The 26,713-nt window shown below is 43.2% G+C and overlaps 1 protein-coding gene and 1 pseudogene across 1 annotated transcript; both read right to left on the minus strand.

Annotated features, from left to right (window-relative positions):
- Positions 1 to 26,713, minus strand: col4a3 (collagen, type IV, alpha 3). Its single transcript, XM_028464812.1, has 52 exons — positions 26,582 to 26,713; positions 24,398 to 24,454; positions 21,906 to 21,995; positions 21,799 to 21,843; positions 21,155 to 21,199; positions 21,005 to 21,067; positions 20,730 to 20,783; positions 20,630 to 20,656; positions 20,220 to 20,294; positions 20,005 to 20,067; positions 19,815 to 19,850; positions 18,052 to 18,099; positions 17,884 to 17,958; positions 17,045 to 17,089; positions 16,906 to 16,968; positions 16,769 to 16,813; positions 15,097 to 15,150; positions 14,981 to 15,022; positions 14,609 to 14,690; positions 14,387 to 14,422; positions 14,127 to 14,291; positions 13,789 to 13,881; positions 13,618 to 13,713; positions 13,166 to 13,236; positions 12,726 to 12,914; positions 12,421 to 12,589; positions 12,067 to 12,159; positions 11,837 to 11,941; positions 11,670 to 11,764; positions 11,166 to 11,316; positions 10,818 to 10,931; positions 10,525 to 10,692; positions 10,358 to 10,447; positions 10,138 to 10,272; positions 9,825 to 9,923; positions 9,651 to 9,740; positions 9,302 to 9,441; positions 9,105 to 9,231; positions 8,582 to 8,662; positions 8,413 to 8,514; positions 5,426 to 5,473; positions 5,167 to 5,352; positions 4,973 to 5,103; positions 3,139 to 3,211; positions 3,000 to 3,071; positions 2,614 to 2,739; positions 2,341 to 2,439; positions 1,856 to 2,068; positions 1,586 to 1,760; positions 1,319 to 1,433; positions 1,072 to 1,244; positions 1 to 834 (listed from the first exon to the last, which is right to left on the minus strand). The coding sequence occupies exons 1-52, from the start codon at positions 26,648 to 26,650 to the stop codon at positions 753 to 755; spliced, it is 4,980 nt and encodes a 1,659-aa protein (XP_028320613.1). The 5' UTR covers positions 26,651 to 26,713; the 3' UTR covers positions 1 to 752.
- LOC114475102 (uncharacterized) lies at positions 21,645 to 21,764 on the minus strand (annotated as a pseudogene).

Raw genomic sequence — 26,713 nt, forward strand, 5'->3', positions numbered from 1 at the left:
TGGGTTTTTAAAGCAGGTTTTATTACAGTAACCCAGACTTGATACAAATGTAACACAAACATTTTTACAACAGATTAAAAATAAAGGTCCTACATTTCCCACAGTGCACTTCTGCAGGACCGTCCAATCAGATGATCAGACCTCAACATTTATGGGTTTTATTATAAAACGTGTTTCTAATAAACATTTAAAAAGGGATGTGTGGAATGAGTCATGTCATGTGACCTTCCAGTGGGTGGTCCTAATGTTGGACATGATAACTGATTACTTTCTCTACACTCACTTCACTGAAGTAAGTCACTCACTAATATCTTATCAAACAGATGTTTATATTTTGTTCTTCTTTAAATAAAGCTTTAAATGAATAAAGTCGCTAGGTGGGATTAACCCCTGCTCTGCTGCCCCCTGGAGGACATGACCAGGAACTACACACATTATTTACAAATCATCTACAGACAAAAACACTGTAAAGCTCACAGACAGACATTCATTTAAACTCACATCCCCTTTCAAACACTAAGACTTCACCATGGCAACCACAGCTAACCATCATGGGTATTGAAGTCTTTAAAGAGAGGAGAGGGAGGTCAGTAGGGTCTGTGGTTTCTGTCTGTGTGATATCCACAGGGTCAGTGTGTGTGTGTGTGTGTGTGTGTGTGTGTGTGTGTGTGTGTGTGTGTGTGTGTGTGTGTGTGAGAGTGTGTGTGTGTTACTGCTCTCAGTAGGAACATTAGTGTCAGTAACTCTTGGTCTCACAGTTGTTTCATACAGACTCTGCAGCGGCTGATAAGATCCACGGGAAAAATGCCTTTTTCAGTGCGAGGCTCTGGTTTACTGTAACACACACACACACACACACACACACACACACACACACACACACACACACACACACACACACACACACACACACACACACGTGTTGAGTACTGACTAGTTTGCAGTAACTGACAGATTCACTCTGAGTCACTGCTGATGTTTTAAACCAGCTGGTGATCGTGTTAACTGGTGACTGATTGTTAGCTGGTCATCAGTTAACATGGACATCAGTGTGTCATTAACCTGCGGTACCTGAACATGTGGGCGGGGTCTATGGCAGCCAGCCAATAGCTGTAGGAGTCGGTGTAGTAGTTGCAGCTTCCTCGACCGTGACACTCGATGAACGGAATGTTCCGGAAGTTTTCCAGACACGAGCCCGGAGAGGAGAGGGGCTGACCCGAGCCCTCGGCCCCCACCCCCGTCTCCTGCAGCGCAGGGGTTAGAGGTCAGAGGTCAGAGCCAGGCTTGTTTACTGGTTTGTTTTTACTGGCTTGTTTACCATGATGAAGGAGAACCCTGACCACAGCGAGTCCCAACCAATCGGACACTCTGGGACAAGGCAAGTCTGACTGTGAACAGAGATCACGTTGGCTCGAGCCTCGCACACCGAACAGCTGTAGCACAACGTAACGCAACTATATCACAATGTGACCCAAACATAACACACTATAATACAACCGTAACCCAACTGGAACACAGTGGAACCCCTGCCTTGGTGTACTGTTTAGATTTTACCTGAGTGTGTGTGTGTTAGTGTGTGTGTTACCGGCTAATGTGGCTCCTCAGCATCTCTTCGGAGATGACTGGCAGACTCTCAGTCGGCTGAGTGGTCGACAGCCAATAGGAGTAGTCGTTCCGTGAGGCGTAGCGACACGTGCTGTCGGTGTTACAAAATAGGAAAGGCATGGTGGAGAACCGAGGCAGACAACTACCCAACGTCCCTGAGAGCATACACACACAAATGTAACTCCAAGTAACACAATGTAACACACAGTGTAATGAGCTGTAATGGCGGGGCGGCGGCGTGGCGGCATACCGAGGTCCTGGCCATGGGCGCGGTTATTCCCGTTGATGAACAGCAGGGAGTATCCGCTGTAGATCAGCACCGAGCCGGACGGACACTCGGGGACGGACAGAGACTGACTGTGTCTCGTGAACAGGAAGCCGTTTTTCTCCGTGCCTTGTCCGTACAAGCCGGGAACGCCTCGAAGACCTTTGACCCCGACCGGACCCCGAAAACCCTCAGCTCCTGAAGACACAAGGAGGTTTTTATTCTATTCTGTTTTCAACTGGTTTACTGCGTTAACCTTCACCCTATTGAAAACATGTAATTATGACATCTTAGAAGTGTTATTCAGAGGTGGATTAAGTCGGGTCACTCTCCACTGAAATATATGGCCCCTGACTGGTAGTTTGAACCAGTTGGACCATGGCAGGCTAGTTTTAGCCTGTACGCCGCAGGTTTACATTGAAGCTAACTAATAACCTCGGCTACTGCTGTTAGCTTCCAGCTCACGGCACCTTTTTGTCCGGTGCAGCCTCGCTCTCCTCGGTCGCCCTTCGATCCAGGCGGTCCACACGGTCCGTTCTTCCCGACGTCCCCGATGCTGCCTTTCAAACCTGAAGGAACCACACACTGTAAACCTTCATCATCTTCTCAGTTTTTAACCCAAACAAGAATCTGAGTGTGGATTATTATTATTAGCATCAGTCAGTCCACAGAAACCAGGATGTTCTTTACCAAGATATACAGTTAACTTCAGTTCCGTTACTTATTGTTCATATTTTCCTCACCTGGTGCTCCGGCTGTCCCTGTCCGCCCTGATTCACCCTTTTCTCCTTTCAGTCCCTGGTCTCCAGCAGTGCCCTTATCTCCATTTTCCATCACGATCAATCTGGACGCATCAGGACCTCTGAGTCCTACAGGGGACAGCAGTGAGTGAGTGAGTGTGTGTGTGTGTGTGTGTGTGTGTGTGTGTGTGTGTGTGTGTGTGTGTGTGTGTGTGTGTGTGTGTGTGTGTGTGTGTGTGTGTGTGTGTGTGTGTGTGTGTGTGTGTGTGTGTGTGTGTGTGTGTGTGTGTGTGTGTGTGTGTGCGTGCGTGCGTGCGTGCGTGCGTGCGTGCGTGCGCGCGCGCGCGCGTGCGTGCGTGTGTGTGTGTGTGTGTGTGTGTGTGTGTTACCTCTTGGTCCTGTAGGTCCTGGAAGTCCTTGAAGGCCAAGGAAACCAAGAACTCCATCTTCACCTTTCACACCTGAAACCCCTTCAGTTAAACACTGAGACAGACAGGATCAGAGAGAACCTGCAAACTGCCCTCCTACCAGCAGGTCCACGAACTCCATTATCTCCCATCATGCCTTTGGGTCCATCAGGGCCGGGGGGACCGTCCTCACCCTGAAACAACACCCAATCATCTATATATAGTATTATCTATCTATCTATCAATCTATCTATCTATCTAATTTATATTGTATTTATGTATTTATTTGACAGGGACATTGCACAACAAATGTGTTGCACAGACCAGGAGCAGCTACAAGCTAATTTTCATCTGTAGTCCCTGGGCAGAGGCAAAGTGACATCAGGTTTATACAGTGGACTTACTTAAGAGTCCATTCACAATATAAAAAACAGATAAAGCACTGGCAAAATTATCACCTCAACAAAGATGCAATGCAATATTTAGAGTATTTACAATTGCAATTACAATTATTTACAGTTTTTTAAAAAATCACCTTTTTCCATTTTTAATAATATCCTGATTAACCAGTTTTTTTTGCTAATGATCACAAGTCTAACCATCTTTCAACCACTTCTTTAGGTTAAGTTTAAACTGTTGCAAGGTGCTACTCTCCAACAGTTAATGGCAACGAGTTCCACATCCATGCAGCTTTCACAGAGAAGCAATTCTGTCCAAAGGTAGAGGAAATAAAGTTCACATAACAGTCTCCTCTGGAGGAGGCTCGCTTTGTTCTAAGTCCTGCATCTACACAAGATTTCACAAACATTCTCAGGGGCTTTGGGGCCAAATCATGAAGAATTTGATACTCTAAACTGACATTCAAAAACAAAGTGAAATTTTCAAACGTTAATGGTTTATACTTCTTCACAATGTTACGTTATGAAACAGGGTTTTTACCTAATGGATTGAGTGCCTGTTTGTACAAGATTTGAAACGGCTGTAACACAGTGATGCAATATGTAAGATGTGAAAATATCATCGCATACATATAAAGCTTGGCTGCATCTGTGCTCATTTAAAGGCGAATATATCTGAACTGTGATAAATTAAATTTTACAGTTTTTATCAGTTTTGAAACATGCGTTTTAATCAACAGTGCTCTGTCCAACACCACGCCTGAACACTTAACAGCCTCTGCGTCTCGAATTCCTGTTCCTTTTACAATAATTTGCGCCACAGAGTGAGAAGTATCCATTATTTAAAAAAACATGCTGGCAATTTGGCTAAAATTTAGTGTCAAGCATGATTGCACCATCCAATCTGAGATTTATTCCATCGCTCCCTGGAGCACAGCTGCTGCTTTCTGACTTGATTTGGCATGAACATATATCACAGCGTCATCAGCATACATTTGTTCGTGAACTTCAGGACAAATAGATGGAAGATCATTTATATTAACACTGAACAAGAGAGGGCCCAAAATGGGGCCTTGTGGCACCCCAACTGAGCTGTATAAAAAGACATAGTGCTCTTAATTCTTGTTTTGTTTTGTCTTATTCCCCATGTAGAGCGTCTTTGAGTGTCCAAAAAAGTAATATACAAATTTGATCTATTATTATTTATTATTATTATTATTGCAGTGCTTCCTATTCTCTATGATTTAAACCATTGTAATGTCTCTTCAGAAATATTGTGGGCAGACAATTTGGATAAAAGGATGTCATGGTTTACAACGGCGGATGGTTTTTCCAGGTCTAAAAATATGTCACACCCCCATTAACAGAATCTTTGAAAAAACTATTAAAAGCACTAGCTACTTTTAATTCTTCTTGCGTTAAAACATTGTTTATTTTGATTTCATAACATTTACGAGATGTTTTAATAGTATTAATGTGCTTCCAGATTAAATTATTGTTTCCTTTAGCTTGTGTTATCAAATCAATAAAAAGTATATCTATCTATCTATCTATCACCTGTCTTCCTTGTGGTCCGGGATCCCCAGGAGAACCTGTAAGTCCAGCTGTTCCTGCTGCTCCTTTAGATCCTTTCTCTCCTTTGAAACCTGTACCCGAAGCTCCAGGAGGTCCCTGAGAACCAGGAAGTCCTGTAGAACCACATACATTATTTATTCCTGAACAAACAATCTGAATCTGATGAACCCGATTACCTTTGGGTCCTTGTCCTCCTGGAGATCCTTTATCTCCCTTTAGGCCTTCAATGCAAACTCCCCTCTTCCCTGAACATCCAGGAGAGCCTGAAACTCCAGGAGGACCAGGCAACCCCGGCTCTCCTGAAGAACCACATGGTCCGGGTACTCCACAGGACCCCAAAGGTCCGGGTTCTCCTGCAAGACCTGAGGGCACACCAGAGGACTGCTAGACTTCTTCTTGTTCTTCAGCTTGGACTGAAGCAGATCTGAGCCTCACCTGATGGACCTTTCTCCCCCTCTGGTCCTCGAGGTCCAACTCCTGGAGCTGAAGAAGGAACAGGAAGTGAGCAGGAGATCAATAACAAGAGTACAGACCAAGAGGTGTGACAAGATATGACAAGATACAACACAATATGGTACAAAATTATACGATACGACACAATACCTCGTCGGCCATCTTTCCCCACCTCCCATCCGCAGCTGCATGGAGGCGTGGTTGCAGCACCCATTGGCAGCACGCCCATGTCCCCAAACGGCTGGAATCCTGCTGTTCTTCCCACCTGACCCCCTCCCCCAGCCAACCTTAATTCTATTTGGCCCGGACAGCACGTTCATGTTCACCCAGAAACCTATTCAGCTTTTGACATCAGTGTGAGGGGGCGCTAGCACACCATATACTGTATATCATCTTTCATTGCACAACTTGGCTCCAGAGCCAATCACAGTGGCGAGCTAGAGTCATGTGTGCGGCCAGAGCCAATCGCTTGCTGAAAACCTGGAGTTGCACTAGACCTGCGTGCAGGCAAACGTGTGAGAGAGAGGAAGTTTTGAGCTCCTGTGGACTTCTCTTTTGAGGAAACATACTTTTTGACAGTTCCTTATTTGGTGATTATGTTTCAAAACATTTATTTTCATGTTTGTTTGACTGTTCGCTGTTTAGACCAGATGGACGAGACCCGGAAGTTATGACGGGACCAGGAAGTTATTGACGGGCAATGGCCGCGGCTGTGTTGAAAGCTAACGGCAAAAAATTTCTCAGCGGGTACGGCATTATAAATGCTGATATTTTCACCACGTGCTATATAACTAAATGTGCACCTTGGATGCACATGCTAAACGCACACAGAGCCGTTTAGAGAGAGAGTTGCGACAACTGAAGAGTTCCCGGAAGTTTCAAATAGTTCCTGCAGGTCCGTTTTTTTTTTTCTCTACACACTCATTTCAACTATCTGTGACGTCGAGGAAGTTGCAACTACTACACCGACTCCTAGAGCTATTGGCTGGCTACCATAGATCCTGCACACATGTTCAGGTCCCGCAGGTTAATGACACACTGGTGTCCGTGTTAACTGATGAGTATTTGCATGCGCGCGGCTGATGCGCATGCGTGTGTGTGAGAGAGAACCCATAGAGGAGATGGAGAGAGTCCCACACGGCAACCAGGTAAAAAGTCCCACACACACACACACGAGGGGCGGGGCTCCAGGGGGGGCTGGGAGGGCGGCACGCCCCCAACTCGGATAGGAGGTAGGACTTAAGGGAGCCGGTTTTCTTTCGTTTATACACTGGGTTTTTCTATCAGAAAATAAATGGCCATTGAACATCGGGCCAGGAGCACACATCTGATGATCGCTCGTTTTCAGGAATGCTGCATGGATCCCACAATCGTTCACCTGTATTTAAAGTGAGTTTCCTTAAATAAGTGGCAACGTCCTCAGATGACAAACTTGATACATACTACCAACTATTTATGAGCCTTAACAGCGGTTCATTCATTGTCATTTCCCAATTTTTCTAGCATCACATTATGTAAACATGGTTTCTGCACCGAGTATACACGTGCACGTCAGTCACGTGTCTCATGTTTGTCCACATTAAAATGGGTCAATAGGTTGACCCGCTCATTCTCCAAGTTAAAACTCATTAAAAAGCAGTTGAGGAGCACAGTGGGACAGGAGAGACTGAGTGGACTCACCATGTTGTCCATAGAGAATCAGAGAACAACGGAAACGGACATACAGAGCATCGTGGATGAGTTCATAGAGCGTCAGGCTCGTCGTATGTCCTTCAAATAGTGGTGAGTAGGTCTATAGTACTTCATATTAAATAGTGTTTGTGAACATGTGGGTCACTGTGTTAGTTTTACTAAACTTTATATCTACTAATACAGGCTCTGAGTTGAAATGGTTAAAGTGGGTGTCAGAATGATGTGGTCGCTATCCGTGGTGCTGAACTGCTTTGAATTTGTGTTGTTTTATTATTATTACTGACCATGTAACCAAATGTTTTCATTATTTTTTGTTGTTCTCTTGTTTTTGTTGTACTTCATGCCTGAGTGATGGACTTCAAAATGACATCGTCGTTCTCTGTGGTGCTGAAGCTTCTAAGCCCCGCTGTTATCATGAACTTTATTATTTGGATTTAAAGGGTCCGGTCATTTGCCCGCCCCCGGCCCAGTTCTGATTTGTTCTGCTAGTGACACACACACACTTCAAAACACGCCTTCACCACACATAAGGTATTTATAAAAAAAATATACTAAATGAGTAAAAAAAAACAAAAAACTAAACAATATTTGTACAAAAAGTACACAAAACTACAACAGAAATGCACAAAAGTATACAAAAAGGCTCCAAAAACACACAAAAAGGCTCCAAAAACACACAAAATGACTCCAAAAAACATATATTACAGAAAAATACACCAAACAACAACAAAAATATAAAAATTACTCAAAATACACAAAACTAAATATTTATACAAAAAATACACTATATGAATACATACTTCCGACGGGCACTGTACTAGTAGAACAAATGATGTGATTACAATACAACACAATATGAGAAGATATAACACAATACGTCAAGGCATATCACGTTACTACAAGATGCGACCCAACACGATATGATACGAGAAGATACAAGAAAAAATAATGCGATACGACACGATACAACACGGAACAATATGACAAGAACCAATCAGGAACAATATGATATCATACGGATATCAGATATAATAATGCACAATAAGAATGATTCCTCAAGACACAATACGACGTCAAGCAACAACGTCATTCAAGCAAATTCAAACGTTTACGATATGGAGGGACACGAGTCACACAAACACAATAAGAAACAATATGACTGTATCTATTAAAGGATACAATCACAGCAACTTTCTTTGGTTTGTTTCCTTTCTTTCCTCTTAAAATTAGTTTTTTTTAAACCTTTCTGATAGCGTGAACTATGTATGTTCTCTTACCTCCCATCGCTCCTTTCTCTCCGGGAGGCCCTGGTATTCCATCCTGTCCCTGGCTTCCTCTGGAACCACCTGGACCAGGATCTCCAGGAGCACCCTTGTTTCCTACAGTGAAGACTTCTGTGAGAAGTTGTACAGGTGACGCTCATACCAGTAAACGTGTTCTTAGTACCTGTGAGTCCGGGCGGGCCAGAGGGGCCGCTGCGCCCCGCAGGTCCATCACCACCTCTCTCACCAGCAGCACCTGGGGAGCCTGGAATCAGAAAGCACATATATCTTCTTTATATCGCCTTATATCAGACGATATAAGACGATATAAAGAAGATATATATGTCAGCACAAAAAACACTAACAACATAAAGTCAAGCTATGAAGACAAAAAGACAAGCAACAATTAAGCACAAACTACAACATCAATGTATATATCTAAAACCAGTTCAGTACCAGTACTAATCCAGTCAAAAATCAGATCATTCAAAATTTGTTCAAAAACTGTTTAAAACTAGTCCAAAATCTAATAAAAAACTATTAAAACTGAAGGCAATTCAAGACAGGTCCAAAACCAGTCAAATACTAGTCTAAAGCAAAGTATAAACTCTCTACACTAGTTCTGATACGGCACTGGTCCATAGCTGTATAGCTCTGGTTGGAGGAAAATTCAAGTAAAAACAGATGTTTCCTAGGTCCATTCAAACCTCTGCAGCCGGAACCTCCTGCTTCTCCTTTTGGTCCACAGTGTCCACAAGGTCCTGGTGGACCTGGCTCTCCACGCAGTCCTGGGTGTCCTTTAGTCCCTGCTGGCCCTGAAGCTCCCGGTTCTCCCTGAGAGGACCCGAAGAACAGTTTCAGATCTATCTGAACTATAAGAACCATCAAACTAGTTAAGTCCTACCTTCGGTCCTGGATGACCTGATGTTCCTGGTCCAGGCGGTCCAGCATCTCCTTTGATACCAAAAGATCCTCCGGGACCAGGCTCTCCCTTTGGTCCTGGTGTCCCACTCACTCCTGCACTGCCTTTTTCTCCTTTACAGCCTGAACAGAGAACGTTAGTCTCACTGAACTGCTACTGAGAACCGAAAAATCACTGATTACTGACAGTGTCTGTTCCTGTCCTTTGTCACAGATATATAAAGAATAGATCTGTTCCTGTCATTAAAATGGAATAAAGTTGCCGTCGTCAGACTGGTACCCATGGTGTGTTCTGACTCTGTGGTAAAGCTCCTCAGATGTGTTTCTGTTACCTGGGTGACCGAGGTCTCCCATGTTACCAGGGAGTCCAGGTGGACCAGCAGGACCCAGACCTCCATTCCTTCCAGGGTCTCCGGGTTCACCTTTAAGTCCGGTGAAGATCAGGATTAAGGTCAGAGTTTAGATCAACATCTGTCACAACTGTAACAGAAAACAGCGGAGGTCACCTCGTGGTCCAGAAAGTCCCGGTGCTGCATCTCTGCCATCTGGACCAGGACGTCCAGGGGGGCCCAGCTCTCCTTTCAGGCCTGTGAGCCCGGTGGTTCCTGCAAGGAAATGAGAGTCACATGGGGAGGTTGTTTACCTGACTTTCAGATGTATGCAGTTGTTAGGCAACCAGAGGATGATAAATGACCAATTGAAACCAAAGAAACCAGTCCATAAGTCCAGAGCCACAAGTCCAAAGTACTAACAGGAAATAGTCAGGAACCAGTTTAGAACCGGTTCAGAACCAGTCTGCTTTCACAGGGTTTACAGTACCAGGGAAACCAGGTTCTCCTAGTTCTCCAAGGACGGGGATGTCCCTCTGAACCCCTGGTGGTCCTGGTAGTCCTCGGTCTCCCTGTGGACCAGGAGAACCCTGAAGACCAGGAACACCATTGGTCCCCGTCAAACCTGAGACAAACAGATACAGATCGGGTCACTGACAGATCACTGACAGATCACTGACAGGTCACTGACAGGTCCCTGGTAGTCAAACCTTTGGGTCCTGTTGTTCCAACATCTCCTGGCTCTCCATGGATTCCTGGACTCCCAGGTGGCCCCTGAAAACCCGGTTCTCCTCTGGACCCTAATGCTCAAACAAACATGTTATTTTCAATTGGTGAACCAGGGCTTTAGCATCTGTGTGAGGCTCCGCCCCTTCACCTGGTCTACCCGGCTCTCCATCCAGTCCTTGTAGGCCCTTTGGCCCAGACTCTCCTGGTGGGCCAGGCCTTCCATTGAACCCTGGACTCCCTGCAGGTCCTGGAGATCCTGGGATTCCTTGGCCTGGAAGACCTGCATCGCCCTGAAGACCCTTTGGACCACGGACACCTGAAAGACAGGAAGCAGCTGAGGACACTGACAGCACCAGGACTTTTACCATGACAACGTGACAGTCATGCTCATCCTACAGCCTGAGTCTCCATATTTGTAGTCTGTTCTTGGTTTAGATCTACCTGTGAATCCGAGTAATCCTGGCGCTCCTCGTGCTCCTTCTGGTCCATCAGCCCCAGGTGAACATAGTCCAGGGAGTCCTGATGGACCTGGTGCTCCATCCAAACCCCTGACACCTGAGACACACGTACTTTAGCTACGGTCCTGGTTTGTGAAATCCTTTTTACCAACAGGTTTGGAAAAAACTTTTTTACATCACAATGAAGGCAAATCTCACTAAAACTTAGTCAGTTTTTTTACTTGTTCCTCTCCTCACCCTTAAACAGGTCTCAGGTTGAACCTTTCACCTCTCTTAAGAGCCTCATTGCTTACCAGTACTTTATGACATCATCTAACTTTCATTAAATCACCTTTGGGCCCTGTCAACCCGTCCTGTCCGGGAAGACCTGGAGTTCCATCTGGTCCCGGAGGTCCAGGTTCTCCTTGGGGTCCCACAGCTCCGTCCTCTCCCTGAGGGCCAAGCTGACCCTGCCGACCCGGAAACCCTGACCCGCTGTCACCCTGCATTACAAAGTGAAACCAGATCAGTTGGCTCTTGGGTCGGTTGGATGACCTCAGGTTCAGACTCAGGTTCATTGGTGTGTCCCAAAGCAGAACCTAAAAGTTGCAGCTTTAGATGACAACATATGTAGTCCCCTCACCATATTTGTAGTCCTGTCACTTTAATATTTGTAGTCTGATTCCTTCCATACCATTGGTCCTGTTATAAGAGCAACTCTTTTTGGGTTTTAGATAAAAACGTTTTTTGGACAGAAAGAGAAAGTTGCGGTACTTTAACTTTTTATTCCGCGAGGGGGACTTTTACCTTTTACTTTCCCTGACTGCCAGGTATGTCTAAGTCTCTGCAGTGTTACCTTTTCTCCAGGCATCCCTGGGGCTCCTGATGGCCCGTCCCGCCCCTTGATGCCCAAACTAGGTAAACCAGGAGCTCCTCGAACACCCTTAGACCCTAAAAGCAGAAAAGCTGGTTTAATAAACATCAGAGTGAAAAACCATCTCTCCCAATGACTCCCACGCTGACCTTTGTCCCCAGTGAAACCAGGCGGCCCCTGCACAGAAAAGCCTTTATCTCCCTTTTCTCCTTTTAGACCTACAAATCCTGGACTTCCTGTTGGCCCCACCACACCTGAGAGCAGGTAAAAAAACAGAGCTGAGTTATCACATCATCACAACTTACAATAACTGTGTGGCTTTAATTTGAATTTGAATTTGAATTTTTAAAATTCAAATCCTGATGCCTCCTACGCTCACCTTCAGGTCCGCGGTTTCCTAAGACACCCTTTTCTCCCTTTAGACCTGGGTCTCCTACAGAGGTTACAATTCTTCCCGAAGAACCTTTTTCTCCTGAAAATGAAGAAAACAAGTTTTAGTAAATAACCCAGATGAACAGCCAACAAAGACTTTCTAAACACGCTAGAAATCGAATTACAATCAAGTCAGAATGAGGTCCAAGTAAAATCAAATGAAAATGGAAACAAAACCAAAAGACATCTAATAGAATTTATTTTGAATTTGATTAATCCAAACTAAATTCAAATTAAAACCAAGTCAAAAACAGAAAATTAGTCACTAAAACCCCTCCAGGTCCGAACCTATCTCTCTCACCTGGCGTTCCCAGTTCTCCCGGATCTCCCAGGAGGCCCAAGGCACCTTTGGGTCCTGATGGTCCAGGAGCGCCGACACCAAGAGGACCAGCAGGTCCAGTTTGTCCTGTGAGACCCCTAAAACCAGGCTCACCAGGCAGACCTCGCTCTCCTCTGGGTCCAAATAGGCCCTGAAAGATCCTTTCAAGTCAGATTCTGAGAGCCTTAGATCCAGATTGGATCATTCTCAACTTCAACGCCTGAGCAGGGTCAAAGGGTTAAGGGGCAGGGCTACCTTTTTAAGTTCTACTCAATGGTCCTACTCACCGGGTTTCCCTTTGGTCCTCGAATGCCCTTCAGACCTGGAAAACCAGGAACTCCATGCATCCCATCTGGTCCCTGGGGTCCTGCCTCCCCTGGAGAACCCTCCTGCCCTTTCTGCCCAACTCGCTGCATGATTCCCGGATCACCAGCAGATCCTCGGGGTCCAGGGACTCCAGGAGGACCGAGCATACCCTAAAACCCAAACCATACGCGCAAGCAGAATATAAGGAAATGGACCAAAGGTCACCTGGTTGACCTCTACTTCGTCCTGGTTCTTTAAATTTCAGATGAGATGAGAAACCGTCCGACTGTTAAAGCGTGCATTTCAAAGCAGTTTATATATGAGAGAGACATGTCTTTGGCTCCTTATTTACATCTTTTTTTGTAATAATTGAACCAAATTTCCTGTTTTGTGGACTCTATTAATGTTAAGTTGAACTCACCTGAGGACCCGGCTCACCACGGATCCCTTTGAAGCCTTTGCAGCCGTTGAGTCCTGGTAAACCTGTTTGGCCTAAACACCAGAAGAAGTGGTTTTAATTTAACCTGAATCACCATCAGGTATTAAAAGCTTCACCATAGTTAGAACCTTAACTTGACTCACCTCAAGTTGACTGATCTAAACTCTTTTATCTTAACTTATCACTACATAAATGAAAATATCTTAACTAAACTTAACCTAACTTAGCTTGTCTAAACTTGTGTTAATCAAACTTATCTCATCCTCACTTATCTCAACTGAACTCAATTTTCTTAAACCTACAGTTCACCTAACTTAACTAAAGTTTTCCTAACTTAATATAACATAATTTTTTATCCAGATAATTTGACTTATCCTGTCTTAATTTAAAATAGCGTCCTGTATCCTGACTAATCTTGTGGTCAAAGATCTTACCTGTCCGTCCCAGTTCACCTGGCACTCCGGGTAAACCTGGAGGTCCAGGAGAGCCACCAACAAAGTTACAAACCAAACACACACTGCCCTTCTCTCCTGTCAATAAACAGACAAAGTCAGTCAATGTGTGTGTGGGGGGGAGGAGGAGGGGGGTCTCAAACACGCACTGACCTGGTTCTCCGTCGCCCCCTTGGGATCCCGGAGGCCCTATTAAGCCTCTGAGTCCCTTCACTCCAGGAAAACCAACTCCACCCACTAACAAATCTGCCGACACAAAGTTTTAAACACTCGTTGATGCTTCTAAAGTTACACAGAGAGGCCTGACCAACAACAACACAACACAAAACAACCAAAGAGAAGTAGTAGCACAGCACAACGCAAAGAAAAAAAAGACAACTCATTCAGTAAAAATACAACTCGGAGATGGAAATGGGACTCCCTAATTGGTGGAGAGTATCATTATGTTTCACGAGTAACTATCTGTACTCCTATAGTTCAGATCTTCTCACCTGGTGTTCCTGGTTCTCCAGGTTCTCCAGTAGATCCACGTCTTCCAGAAACTCCAGTCTCACCCTGAGATCCGACAATAAATGGACCAGGCTCTCCAGGTTCCCCTTTGGGTCCCGAAAATCCAGGCGGTCCCTGAAAACCTGGAGGACCAGGATAAGCCACAGCTGGACAAGACAGAGAACACACACACACACACACAAAATCAAATGCCATTGAGCCAATCAGCAGTGAGCACAGGTGGAAAGTGGGCGGGGCCTACCTGGTTCTCCCTGAAGTCCAGGGAACCCGACTATTCCTAAAAAAGAGCTTAAGGTTAAACAGAACCAAGAGCATTGTCATGCCACATGTTGTTAGCTTAGCGCGTAGCTGCACTGGCTGAGTACGGTCAAAGGGTAAAGGGGCGGGGCTACTTTATCAGACATTTGACATTATTAGTTTTGCCGTCATTTGCTGCGTATTCCTTACATTCAGGCTGTAATACCTTGCGCTCCAGTAGGTCCTTGGGGTCCTGGAGGACCTGGAACACCACGTTGTCCCTTCAGATATATGTGTGTGAAGATAATCTAAGCCAAACAAAGTAAAGCGCTTTATTTCAACTTAAAATTACAGACCAACATTGACATTTTAGAAAATAATTTTAATTTGTTTCTAATCGTATTAAAATTTGTATTTAAATATATATAATTCATTTATTTTTTATATTTATTATAAAACTTTGGAGGTTCTTTTAAATGAATTGAACTAAACTATTGTAACATTTAGTAAAAATCTGCTTTATTTTCAAGCCATATCTTGCTTTAGTTTTTGCAAACAGTGACTTTAATTAGGAACTTTTATTGTGGTGGGGTCTCACCTCTCCTGATGGCCCCACAGCTCCTTGATCGCCCTTCTCTCCCTGCACACACAGACACACAGTGCATGAGGAGCTGAAGGAGGAAAACGTGGACGAATCCAACTCTCAGAACTCACTCTGCTGCCCTTGATCCCTGGAGGACCAGGAAACCCACGGGGCCCGATGTCGCCCTGTGGAGGAAACACCTTCATCATCATCATCATCATCCGATTTACACTCACTATTAAATCTACAAACTGTATTCACGTCATTACTTCCACAGGAGGTGTTGATGGATTTTAATATACTGCATTAAAGCCGTAGATCACAAGTGTCAAAGTCAAGGCCCGGGGGCCAAATCCAGCTCTTTAGTGCATCTAATTCGTCCCCGCAGGAAAAAGTAAATATGACAGTAATGCATGTGTCACTGTCTAAATTAGAAAATAATTCAGTTGTAGATATCTCAGCCCCTCCAAATACACATGTATACAAATGTATACATTTCTCACGCTTATATCACATGATGGCAGTCATTTTTAAACTCAAATTGGTGAAATCTTGCAAACTTCCTCAAATTATTCTACTAAATAAAATAACAATTGTTCATAATATCAAGGAAATGTAAGTGAAATTAAGTTTAAGGTCACTTAACGCTTGATATTGTCAGTTTCTTTTATATTTTATGTGTAACTTATACCTAGAAGTGCAAGACAGGGCACATTAATGTTGAAATTACTCTGTGGCCCACATGAGACCAAACTGGTCTGTATTTGGCCCCTGAAGTAAAATGAGTTTGACACACCTGTTGGTGATAAAATGTAGAACAGAAGTCTTTGTTTTCCATTGGTCAATCTTTGTTGAATTAGGATTGTATTATTTTTAAATGACTCGTAAACCAATCCGCTGCTTATACCGACGGTCCAGTTTGATCCTGGATTAACTGAGCCAGACTCTCAGGTTAAACCTGGAATTAATCCTGAGCTGGTTTGATCAGGTTTTGTGTGCTTTTTTGTTTTTTTGAGTAACTTTGTGTATTTTTTTGTTCTGTGATTTGTCATTGTTTATTTTTTTTGTCATTTTGTTTAATTTTGTTGCCGTTTTGTATGTTTTTGTAATAAAAAATATATCTTTCTTTGTCGTTTTTGGATCCGTTATGCATAATTTCATTCTAGTTTTGTGTATCTGGAGACTTTTTGTACGTGTATATGTATGATAGCATTTTGTGTGTTTTTGTTGTTTTTTTTGTGTATTTGTTTTTGTTTAGTTACAGACCTTAAACTGGTTTGGAGATGGTCTGCAGACCTTTTTAGGCCTGTTTGGAGTTAAACTGGTTCACCAGTTTTAATGTGCTAACCAGTTTGGTTACCATGGTGATTTGATGCTCTCCCACAGGTTTGTATAAAGGTATTTGGTTTGACTTCAGGATGGATATCTTTGGACTGGTTTTTACTGGTTTTTTGTCTCTTCTGATTGTAACATTTTTACCAATAAGTTCACCTTTTTTTCCCACTTTAGTTTGGACTGGTTGGATGATTATTTTTCTGCTTTTCAGACTTGGTTTAAGATGCTTTCTATGGTTTTTGGACCAGTTTAGTTTAAAATAGTTTAGACTGGACTTGGTTCTGGTTCCAGGGCATGTTTTTGCTCTGTTTCTAAACTTATTTAATGGTAACTTGTACTGGTTAAAAATAATATTCACACTGGTTCTGAACTTCCAAACTGTGTTTACAGTTTTTGTTATGGGATGGTTTCACTGCTTGGACTAGTTCAGATCAAACTGGGCTCTCGTTGTGTAGTGCTGGTATTTACCGGCTCTCCCAGTTCTCCTGGGAATCCTTCCTTTCCTGGTTTTCCCTGAAAATGAACACAAGTCAAAGAAGAATCAGAGGTTCTCTGGGTCAAACTTTTATAGTTTGATCTCTGAGGGTTTCCAGGTTCTCTCTCACCGCTGACCCGGGGTCGCCAGGCTCCCCCTTTGCTCCCTTCACGCCCATTGTGCCCGGCACGCCCTGGAGGAGAAAACAAACGCATACGTCAGTCGGACACAGATGGTGTTGCCATGACAACAAGGATGTTTGGACTCACGGGGATGCCTCGACTGCCCTTTAGTCCTGGTTCTCCAGGTTCTCCCTAAAGAACACGAGGAACAAACAAACCTTTGACCTAAACTTGTACGAACACAACCTTTCACATCTATTGATCTGATTTCACCATCAGATACTTTCAGTTATTGTTGCGTTTGCGTATAAACAGTCTTTTGCTATAAGTGGTGTTGCATTTTGCGATGCGATGCTATGCTATTTCTTGCTATGCTATGTTGAGTTACACTATGCTAATAAGTGTTGTGTTGTGCTTTCTATGCTATGCCAAATTTTGTTTTGTCATTTTAGGTTGCACTATGCTATGCTATGCTATGCTATGCTATGCTATGCTATGCTGTGCTGTGCTGTGCTGTGCTGTGCTGTGCTGTGCTGTGCTGTGCTATGTTATGCTATGCTATGCTATGCTATGCTATGCTATGCTATGCTATGCTATGCTATGCTATGCTATGCTTGACTGATTGATTGATTGATTATACTTTATTATTCCCGAGGGGAAATTCAGTTTAATACGGTGCTATGCTATATTGCATTATGCAATGCTACATTATGCAATGATGAATTATGCTATTCTACACTATGCCAAGTTGCCTAATGCTATGCAACAACAACAACGACAAAAACAACAACAACAACAACACTAATACAATAATAAGTGGATTTGTAAAGAAATCAGGATTGTTTTGGTTGGAGTAGCTAACACTGTGCGGTTAGCTAATCGGTAGTTAACTGGTTAACTGACGTGTTGAGTGGTCAGTAAGAAACTAGTTATTTTAGTTTGTGAATCGGGTGATCAGGTCACGTGACCTGTGAAAACACACTGACCTTGAGCTCTTTGGGTCCTTCAGCATAAAGTTTGATCCCTTTCTGACCCGGGATCCCCTGAGGACCTCGGTCGCCCTGAAACACACAGAGAGAGAGAGAGAGAGAGCGAGAGGAAGAGGATGAGTGTGGTGAAAGTGAGGTCAATGATGAAGATAATGATGAGATCACCTTTTGTCCTTGAGGACCAGGAATCACTGGACTTGGACCTTCCTGACCCTGAAACAGGATCCACATCAGTGAGTAAACAAAGACTGTGATTGGTCAAAAGTCTAACGGAGTGTCAGTGATTGGACGATAATAATATTAATAATACATTTTATTTGAAAAGATTAAACTAAAGCACTATCAACATAAAAGCAACAGTAAAACTGAAGCTAAAACAAAGAGCGGGGGGGGGGGGGGGGGGGGGGGTTGGATCAGGTGGGAAATGCTGTTTTAAATAAGTGATTAGTGAGAATTAGTCCATGTTTTTGAGATCCAGAGGTGGAGAGTTCCACAGCCATGGTGGCAAGGCGGACTGGGGGAGTGGACAGATGAATGGAGGAAGAGGATCTGATTGAGCAAGATGGAGTGTAGACGTGGATGAGATCAGTCAGGTAAGGGGGGCAATGTGGTGGATGGCCTTAAACGTTACCAGAAGGATATTGAAATGAATGCAGAATTGAGCCACTGGAGCTGGTGGAGAACAGGAGTGATGTGGGAGATAGAGGGGGTTTTGGTGATGATGTGGGCAGCTGAGTTCTGAACTAAAGTCTGAACTGAAGTTTATGGAGAGATTCTCTGGGGAGACCAAAGAAAAGGGAATTGCAGTAATCATGTCAGGAAGTGACAAGACTGTTGACAAGGATAGCAGCAGCGTGAGGGGTGAGGGAGGGGAGGAGGCGATTGTTACGGCTGGTGCCTCATGGCCTCTCAGCCCTTCCTCCTCTCTACTAACACACCTGACTCACATCAGGAATCAGGTGGAGAGGGAGGAGGAGCTTATAAAGGGCTGAGAGGACCAGAAAGAGGGAGGCACAACAACTGACCAGCAGCAGACGTGTGGGGAGAGTTCTTCAGCTCCCCACTGGAGATCTTTGATAGTTTGTTATTTTAGTTTGGACTGGAGATTTCTGGTAGTCCTGTTTTCGTGTTCCTGTAGTTTAGTGTTTTTGTAGTTTAGAGGGTGGACGCTGGGACGACGGCCCCGTATAGTGTTGGCCTAGTGTCCTCCCTACTTTTGTTCAGTTTGGCCAGGGTCTCCAGTCCCTTTTAATTTGTTCTGTTGTTACTTTTTAGATTTTGTTAATAAATACTTTTGATAAGCCTTGCTTTCTGTGTGGTATCCTATTTATGTTGCAGCCCCTCAAGCCTTGATATGACATCCTAGAGGGGGTGGTAACATCGAGTGATATTATTGATGTGGGATTTGTACGTCTGTCGAGGATGACACCCAGACTCTAAACCTGTGGGGAGGGGGAGGAGTTGTTGATTTGGATGGAGAAACTATTGGATTTGGAGAGTGTTGATTTTTGTACCAATGAGGAGAACCTCTGTTTTGTCACTGTTTAGTTTTAGGAGATTATGATTTAACCAGAATTTAACTTTGGTTTGATTTAAAGGATTTGAGCTGGATGAACTGAGTGCGGCCCCAGAGGTAGGATTTAAACCAGTTAAGGGGGGTGTGGGTAATGCCAATGGAAGCTAATCTGTTCAATAGGGTGGTGTGAGAGATGGTGTCCAATGCTGCATTCAGGTCAATGAGGATGATGAGGAGTCCAGAATCAGCTGCCATGAGGAGGTCATTGGTGATGTTTGTGAGTGTTGTCTCTGTGCTATGGAGGGGGTGGAAACCGGACTGGAACTGTTCATGCAGGTTATTGTGGGATAGGTGAGAGTGAAGTTGGCTGGCAACTGTTTTTTCAAGAAGTTTGATGTTTCTGAGAACTCACCTTCTCACCCTGTCGACCCTGGAGACCAGGAGTGCCCTGAAACACACACACACACACACACACACACACACACACACACACACACACACACACACACACACACACACACACACACACACACACACACACACACACACACACACGTCAGCTGCTGATTGGCTGGTTCTCTCTCTTTTATTTTGAAGCTCACGGGAAGTCCTGGAGGTCCTGGTGGTCCAATCAGACCAGGATTTCCTATCGTCCCGTCCCTTCCCTAAAACACGTCACAAAAAAGAACAGTTTTGTTTTGATGCAATTTTAAAAAATATCCACAAATGTAATTTTTGTCAAAATTGAAGCTAAATACAAATAAATGCATCAATGAAAAAAATAATAATTATCAAACAATTTTATTAGTTTTTTAACCTTTTCTCCAGGTGGTCCTGGAGGTCCTGGAGCTCCTTTCAGCTCCGCAGTGAGAGGAAACACCAACGTCTCTCCCTGAAACACAAGATCAGTCATAGCAGCAACAGATGGACTTGAACATTATCCAATTATTGATATCATTAGCTTAGCATTTATTAGCTGAGATTATTTTAGCCTCACAATACTTATTCCCACTGTGGGATGTATAAAGGTGTATTTTATCTTAACTTAACTAATCATAACTAAACTCAGCTTACCTTCATTTAGCCTATCTTAGCTTAGCTAATTTTATCCTAGCCTTGTTTAAGTTTAAGTAAGATTAGTTTAGCTTTACCCTACATATCCTTTCATCCGTGTGTGTGTGTGTGTGTGTGTGTGTGTGCGTGCGTGCGTGCGTGCGTGTTGCTAACCTGGGGTCCTCTGAGTCCGTCTCTGCCCTGAAACACACAAACCCAGTGAGACCCTCAGACACAGTCTAAGAGTTAAACCCAGTGACGGACTAAGACTTACAGGATGTCCGGCTGGTCCTGAAGGTCCAGGGTGACCCGGGAACCCGACGTCGCCCTAAAACACACAGACACTTTCTACACAACTGTATTACACACATCATGTGTTGGAATTATTGGTGGAGAAGTTTTTGATTTAATTAATCATAGTTTAAGAAAAACCGATGCGTTCACAAAGTTCTGCGATATGAAAAAAGTAAGACGTTAGCTTGGTAGCTACACAGCATGTGAACATGAGCGCTGATAATTGGTCAGCTGGTTCCTTTTCTTCATCACTACCTTAGTCCCATTGCATCCTGGGATTCCAGGTATTCCAAGCAGTCCCTCCAGTCCAGGAAGTCCCTGAAGGAAAAAACCAACACAAGTTCAAAGGTCACAAGTTAAAAACTGTGACGAATAAAGAAATGACATCATCTGAGTGAGACTCACAGGTAGACCTGGAGGACCTGGAAAACCTGGTTTACCTGGAGAACCCTGAAGATCAGAGAAGAAGAACCATCATCATCATCATCATCATCATCCATTACATTTCCATTTTGGGCCCTCGGTCCCCATCAGGGACGCCCCCCCCCCCTCCCCCCTCCCAAGGATCCCACACCATGCAGCTCCTCTGGTGCCAAGTTTAATAATAATAATAGTAATAATGCATCAGTTTTATATAGCGCTTTATCATAGACACTCAAAGTCGCTTTACAGAATTAAGGCATTATTCTATCACTCCACACTTAGTGGTGGTAAACTACTATTGTAGCCACAGCTGCCCTGGGGCAGACTGACAGAAGCGAGGCTGCCATAGTGCGCCATCGGCCCCTCCGACCACCACCAACACTCACTCACACACTACATTCATACTAGGCAATGTAGGTGAAGTGCCTTGCCCAAGGGCACAATGACTGATACCACTGGGGTGACTGCCACCCCACTGTGGCACCTGGAATTCTCAGTGGTCTCCCATCCAACTACTAACCAGGCCCAGACCTGCTTAGCTTCCGAGATCTAACGGGATCGGGCAATGACAGGCTGGTGTTTACCAACAGAGTCGCACCAGTGCATCATCCTCATCATTTTCTTACCCGTGAGCCTTTCAGTCCTGAACCTCCAGCAGCTCCTGGGTCACCCTGAGAATAAACAATCATGTCAGTAGAAGCACAAACAGACACAGACAGGTGAGTTAGTTTACCTTTACTCCAGGTGGGCCTTGATGACCTTCGTTTCCAGGGTAACCAACCAATCCAGGTAGTCCAATGTATCCATGGTAACCAGCTTCACCCTGTGGGAGGGGCCAACTGGGTTCAGTTCACACAGTGTCCACCAGGGGAAGACCACCAGCCTGTGTTTATCTTCACAGTGATTTAATTAAGAAATAATCTCAACATCCACAATTAGATTAAACCTGCACCTAAACTTAGACCTGAGTCTGCACTAGTGTGTAGAGCTCTAGAGCGGTGGTTCTCAACCTGTTCAGGCTGTGACCCCCAAAATAAAGGTCCCATAGAGCAGGGACCCCCACTGTAACTGAAGGTGGTTGAACACAGACATGAACATTGAAGAACAGTCATGTGGAGACAGGACCATCTATAAGGGGGAATAAAGGGGAGAGATTTTTGGGGTCCATCCATGAAGTCAGTAAAATGATGGTCCATTGTTCTATGAATCTGTGATAACCACATTTATTTATTTGAATAATATCCACTGGAAATGTATTAATTATTATTATTATTATTATAGTCATCTTAAAGATAGAAATCCTTGTTTTAATCACAAATAAAATGGGTTCAAAATGACCAAAAATGGTGGAAAAGGTGGTGAAATGGGATTTTAAAAACACCTGAAATTGATTAAAAGTTGCAAATTAGAGTGGATAAAAAGAGACAGAAAAAGTGGTAAAAAGGGTTCAAAGTGTCAATGTTGGAACAATTAGTTTAAACTGGCAAATAATGGGAATGACAAATGGTGAATGTGGTTAAATGAGCTAAAATAAGGTTAGGGTTAGAGGTTAAAAGTGACAATAATGGGTCAATATATGTGACATTAGTGGAAAAGTGGTGGAAAGCGTTTAGAAGTGCTGAACATTTCTTGAAAGAAAAAAAAAATATGCAGAAAAGACATTGAAATGTGATGTAGAAGTGTCAGAAATGGGAGTAATGTAGCAAAAATACATTAAAAGGAGTAAAAATATGGCAAGAAAAAGTGATAAAATATGTTAAACAATGGTGAGTTTGGTGTAGTTACAGAAAAGGAGTAAAAATAAGCAAAAATGGGCTCAAATTGTTCAGAAAATATTCTGTTTCTTGAAGGAATCTGGTGAATTCCTCCCAGTGTCTCGTCTTGTGAACCCAAAGTTGAGAACCCCTGGTCTAAAACACAGGAACAACACAATTGTGAGGCCTAAAGTCTCCCAGTGACTCTGGTCCTGGTCTTCAGTCTCTCAGCCTCAGTGATCCCGTCTCTCCTGTGGTTTTCCATTCTTTTCTGACTCTTATCTTTCACTTTTCATCTTCTCGTCTGTGACGACTTCGTTCAGGGAAAATGAAGCCTGACGCAGAGCAGACCACCCACAGGTGGAGGTAGAGTTGGACTCACAACCACAGAATCAGAGACCAAGACTTCTTCTTCTTAGACCAAAACCACCAACATGTGGTCTTGAGCAGGGGTTCTCAAGCTTGGGGTCAGGACCCCATTTGGGGTCACGAGACACTGGGAGGAGGTCACCAGATGCTTTCAAGGAAATAAGAATATTTTCTGACCAATTTGAGCCCATTTTTGCTTATTTTTACCCCTTGTCTGTAACTACACCAAACTCACCATATTTTCACATATTTTTATCACTTTTTATTGCCATATTTTACTCCTTTTAATGCATTTTTGCTACATTAATCCCATTTCTGACACTTCTACATCACATTTCAATGTCTTTTCTTCACATTTTTTTTCCTTTCAAGACATTTTCAGCACTTATAAACCATTTCCACCACTTTTCCACCTAATGTCAAATATGTTGACCTATTATTGTCACTTTTCACCAGATTTCATGATAATTTTTGACAAATTAACCGCTCATAATTTGTCATGTCCATTATTTGCCAGTTTAAATGGGTGCAGATCTTTGTGGTAGCAGCAAATATTCAAACAATAACCTTTTCACTTTCATTACCCAACATGTGCAACTTTTAACCAATTTCAGTGGTTTTTAAAATCCCATTTCACCACATTTTCCACTATTTGTTTTGTCATTTTGAACCCATTTTATTTGGGATTAAAACAAGGATTTCTATCTTTAAGATGACTATAAAAATAATAATAATAATAATAATGAATACATTCCCAGTGGATATTATTCAGATGAATAAATAAATGTGGTTATCACAGATTCATAGAACAATGGACCATCATTTTACTGACTTTATGGATGGACCCCAAAAATCTCTCCTTTATTCCCCCTTATAGATGGTCCTGTCTCCACATGACTGTTCTTCAATGTTAATGTCTGTGTTCAACCACCTTCAGCTACAGTGGGGGTCCCTGCTCTATGGGACCTTTATTATGGGGGTTGTGGCCTGAACAGGTTGACAACCACTGATCTCAAGAGAACAATCCTCTATATCTAAGTTATCTCCAAACATTTAATCTAACCTAGATTGATCTGATCACAGAACCTCGAAGGACTGTTACCTTTTGACCTTTGACCCCCTCACAGTGACACAGGGACTTTCCTGTACAGACGCAGACCTGTGGGAACAGAGAAGGAGCACAGACTTTAGACCAAGATCAGGATCAGGTCAATGTGTCCTCCTTCCTGTGTGTGTGTGTGTGTGTGTGTGTGTGTGTGTGTGTGTGAGAAACTCAAACAGAGCCGCAAACGATGCTTATCTCCTCCCTGCCTTGACTCGTCTGCTGCAGTGCATCATGGGTACGTGTTTCACAGACCGTATCGCCACACGTCTGAAGTTCATATCACTCTGTTAGTGTTCACACACACACACAAACACCGGACTACCGTCCTCCAGGAATATAGACACACACACACGACCAAAATCATACACAATAGCACAATACACAACATGTAACACAAAGAGTGCAATGAAGAACGTCTCACAATAATACATTTCCTACCCTGACTCCCTCTTCCCTGTTCCCTTCCCCCCTTACCTAGGTGTAACACTGCCCTCTCTTTTTATATCCTCCTTTTAATAAAGTCTTTCTTACCCTTCCTTAGGGAGGGCTGGTCATGGTCATAATTTAAGAAAAATAATAATAATGTATTTAATTGCAATAACAAAACATGCATTGCTGTCTTAAAAAGATTGAACTACATGTAGTGTTAACCATCGACAGCATGTGCAGACAAAGTAGAACAAAAAATAAATAATATACACAATACAACCACAAAAATAAATTCTTGGAATTGTTTCAAAATAAATAAAAAATTGTTAACGAGTTATAGGTGGTGGTCGTTTTATTTTGAAAGGATGAGTTTTGGTTGTCACATAAAAGCATCTCCTGTTTTTTCAGATCGCTGGGAAAAATCAGTGACAAGGAAAACAAACGATCCCCAGTGTGTGTGTGTGTGTGTGTGTGTGTGTGTGTGTCACAGACAGGCTTCTGTCTGTTGTTTTAACTTGTCTGTTTCAGCCTTTTGTCTGGATCTGATGTTATTACAACACACGCACGCACGCACGCGCGCGCGCACGCACACACACACACACACACACACACACACACACACACACACACACACACACACACACACACACACACACACACACACACACACACACACACACACACACACACACACACACACACACACACACACACACCTGTTAGGGTCAGAGGTCACATTAAAACATTAACATGTGTGGCTCTGATGTGATGAACAACCGTGTGGTTTCCAATAAAAATACTGTGAATGTTACAAAGTGAGATTCATGTTTTAAATCTTTAGACCAGTGTTTTTCAACCTTGGGGTCGTAACCCCATGTGGGGTCGCCTGAAATGTCTAGTAATTGATCAAAAATTACTGATTAAAATAATATTTTTGTATCTTTAGTCACTAATCCTTACTAATCTGTATTTGTAACACATTATAACAAACACAATCAATAACTTGTTCTCGATGTTTTATTGATCCATGAACTTTACTTTGGCTTGTTTTTTTTCTTCCTGACGCAGACGTTCAGCTTTTGTTTACGTTTACCTTGAGGATTTAAAAAGTTCCCGTCGTAGCATTTGAAACGTGATTAGAAAGATCAGCACTTCCTGTTTAAGGACCAATGGGAACAACTTTGACCCTTGATTACAACGTTGCAGCAACACAAACACAAGTTTTCATCCACAAGTTGGAAAATAAAGAAAATTAAAATAATAAACGATTGCAATATTCAGCACAGGAAATGTACTTTTATTTTGACAGTCTTAATTGTTTTATAAAATCAAAAAAATGCTTTTTTTAAAGGCAACTCTGACCTCTGATCGCACACTGATTCAAACTGACACACAAAAATAACACAACCCTGAACCTGAAACAACAGGAACCTCCCAGTCTGTCACCATGGTAACAATCACTGCCCCCCCCCCCCCACACACACACACACACACACCCCACACACACACACACACACACACACACACACACACACACACACACACACACACACACACACACAGTGACACAAAAATCAGTTTAATAACAATTTATTTTTTAAATTAAAAATTTTTTACTCACTTTTATTTTGTTACTTCAAAGCTTTAGTTGTTTCTTAAACTAAAATAAATTCAGTCTCTAAAGTTTTAGAACACACACAAGTTCAAATCCATCCATCAATCAATCAATCAATCAATCCAGGTGTGGCTCACCTTATCGGCGTGTCCCGGGGGGGCGGGGCAGCTCAGCAGCAGAACCAGCAGCAGACTCCGAGTCTCCATGGAGAACCGACTCGGTTCGGTTCGGATCTGCTCGGGTGTTTCCGTGCTGTGTTCTAGTCCCGC

This window comes from Gouania willdenowi, chromosome 13, assembly GCF_900634775.1.
Source record: "Gouania willdenowi chromosome 13, fGouWil2.1, whole genome shotgun sequence".
Taxonomy (NCBI): Eukaryota; Metazoa; Chordata; class Actinopteri; order Blenniiformes; family Gobiesocidae; genus Gouania; species Gouania willdenowi.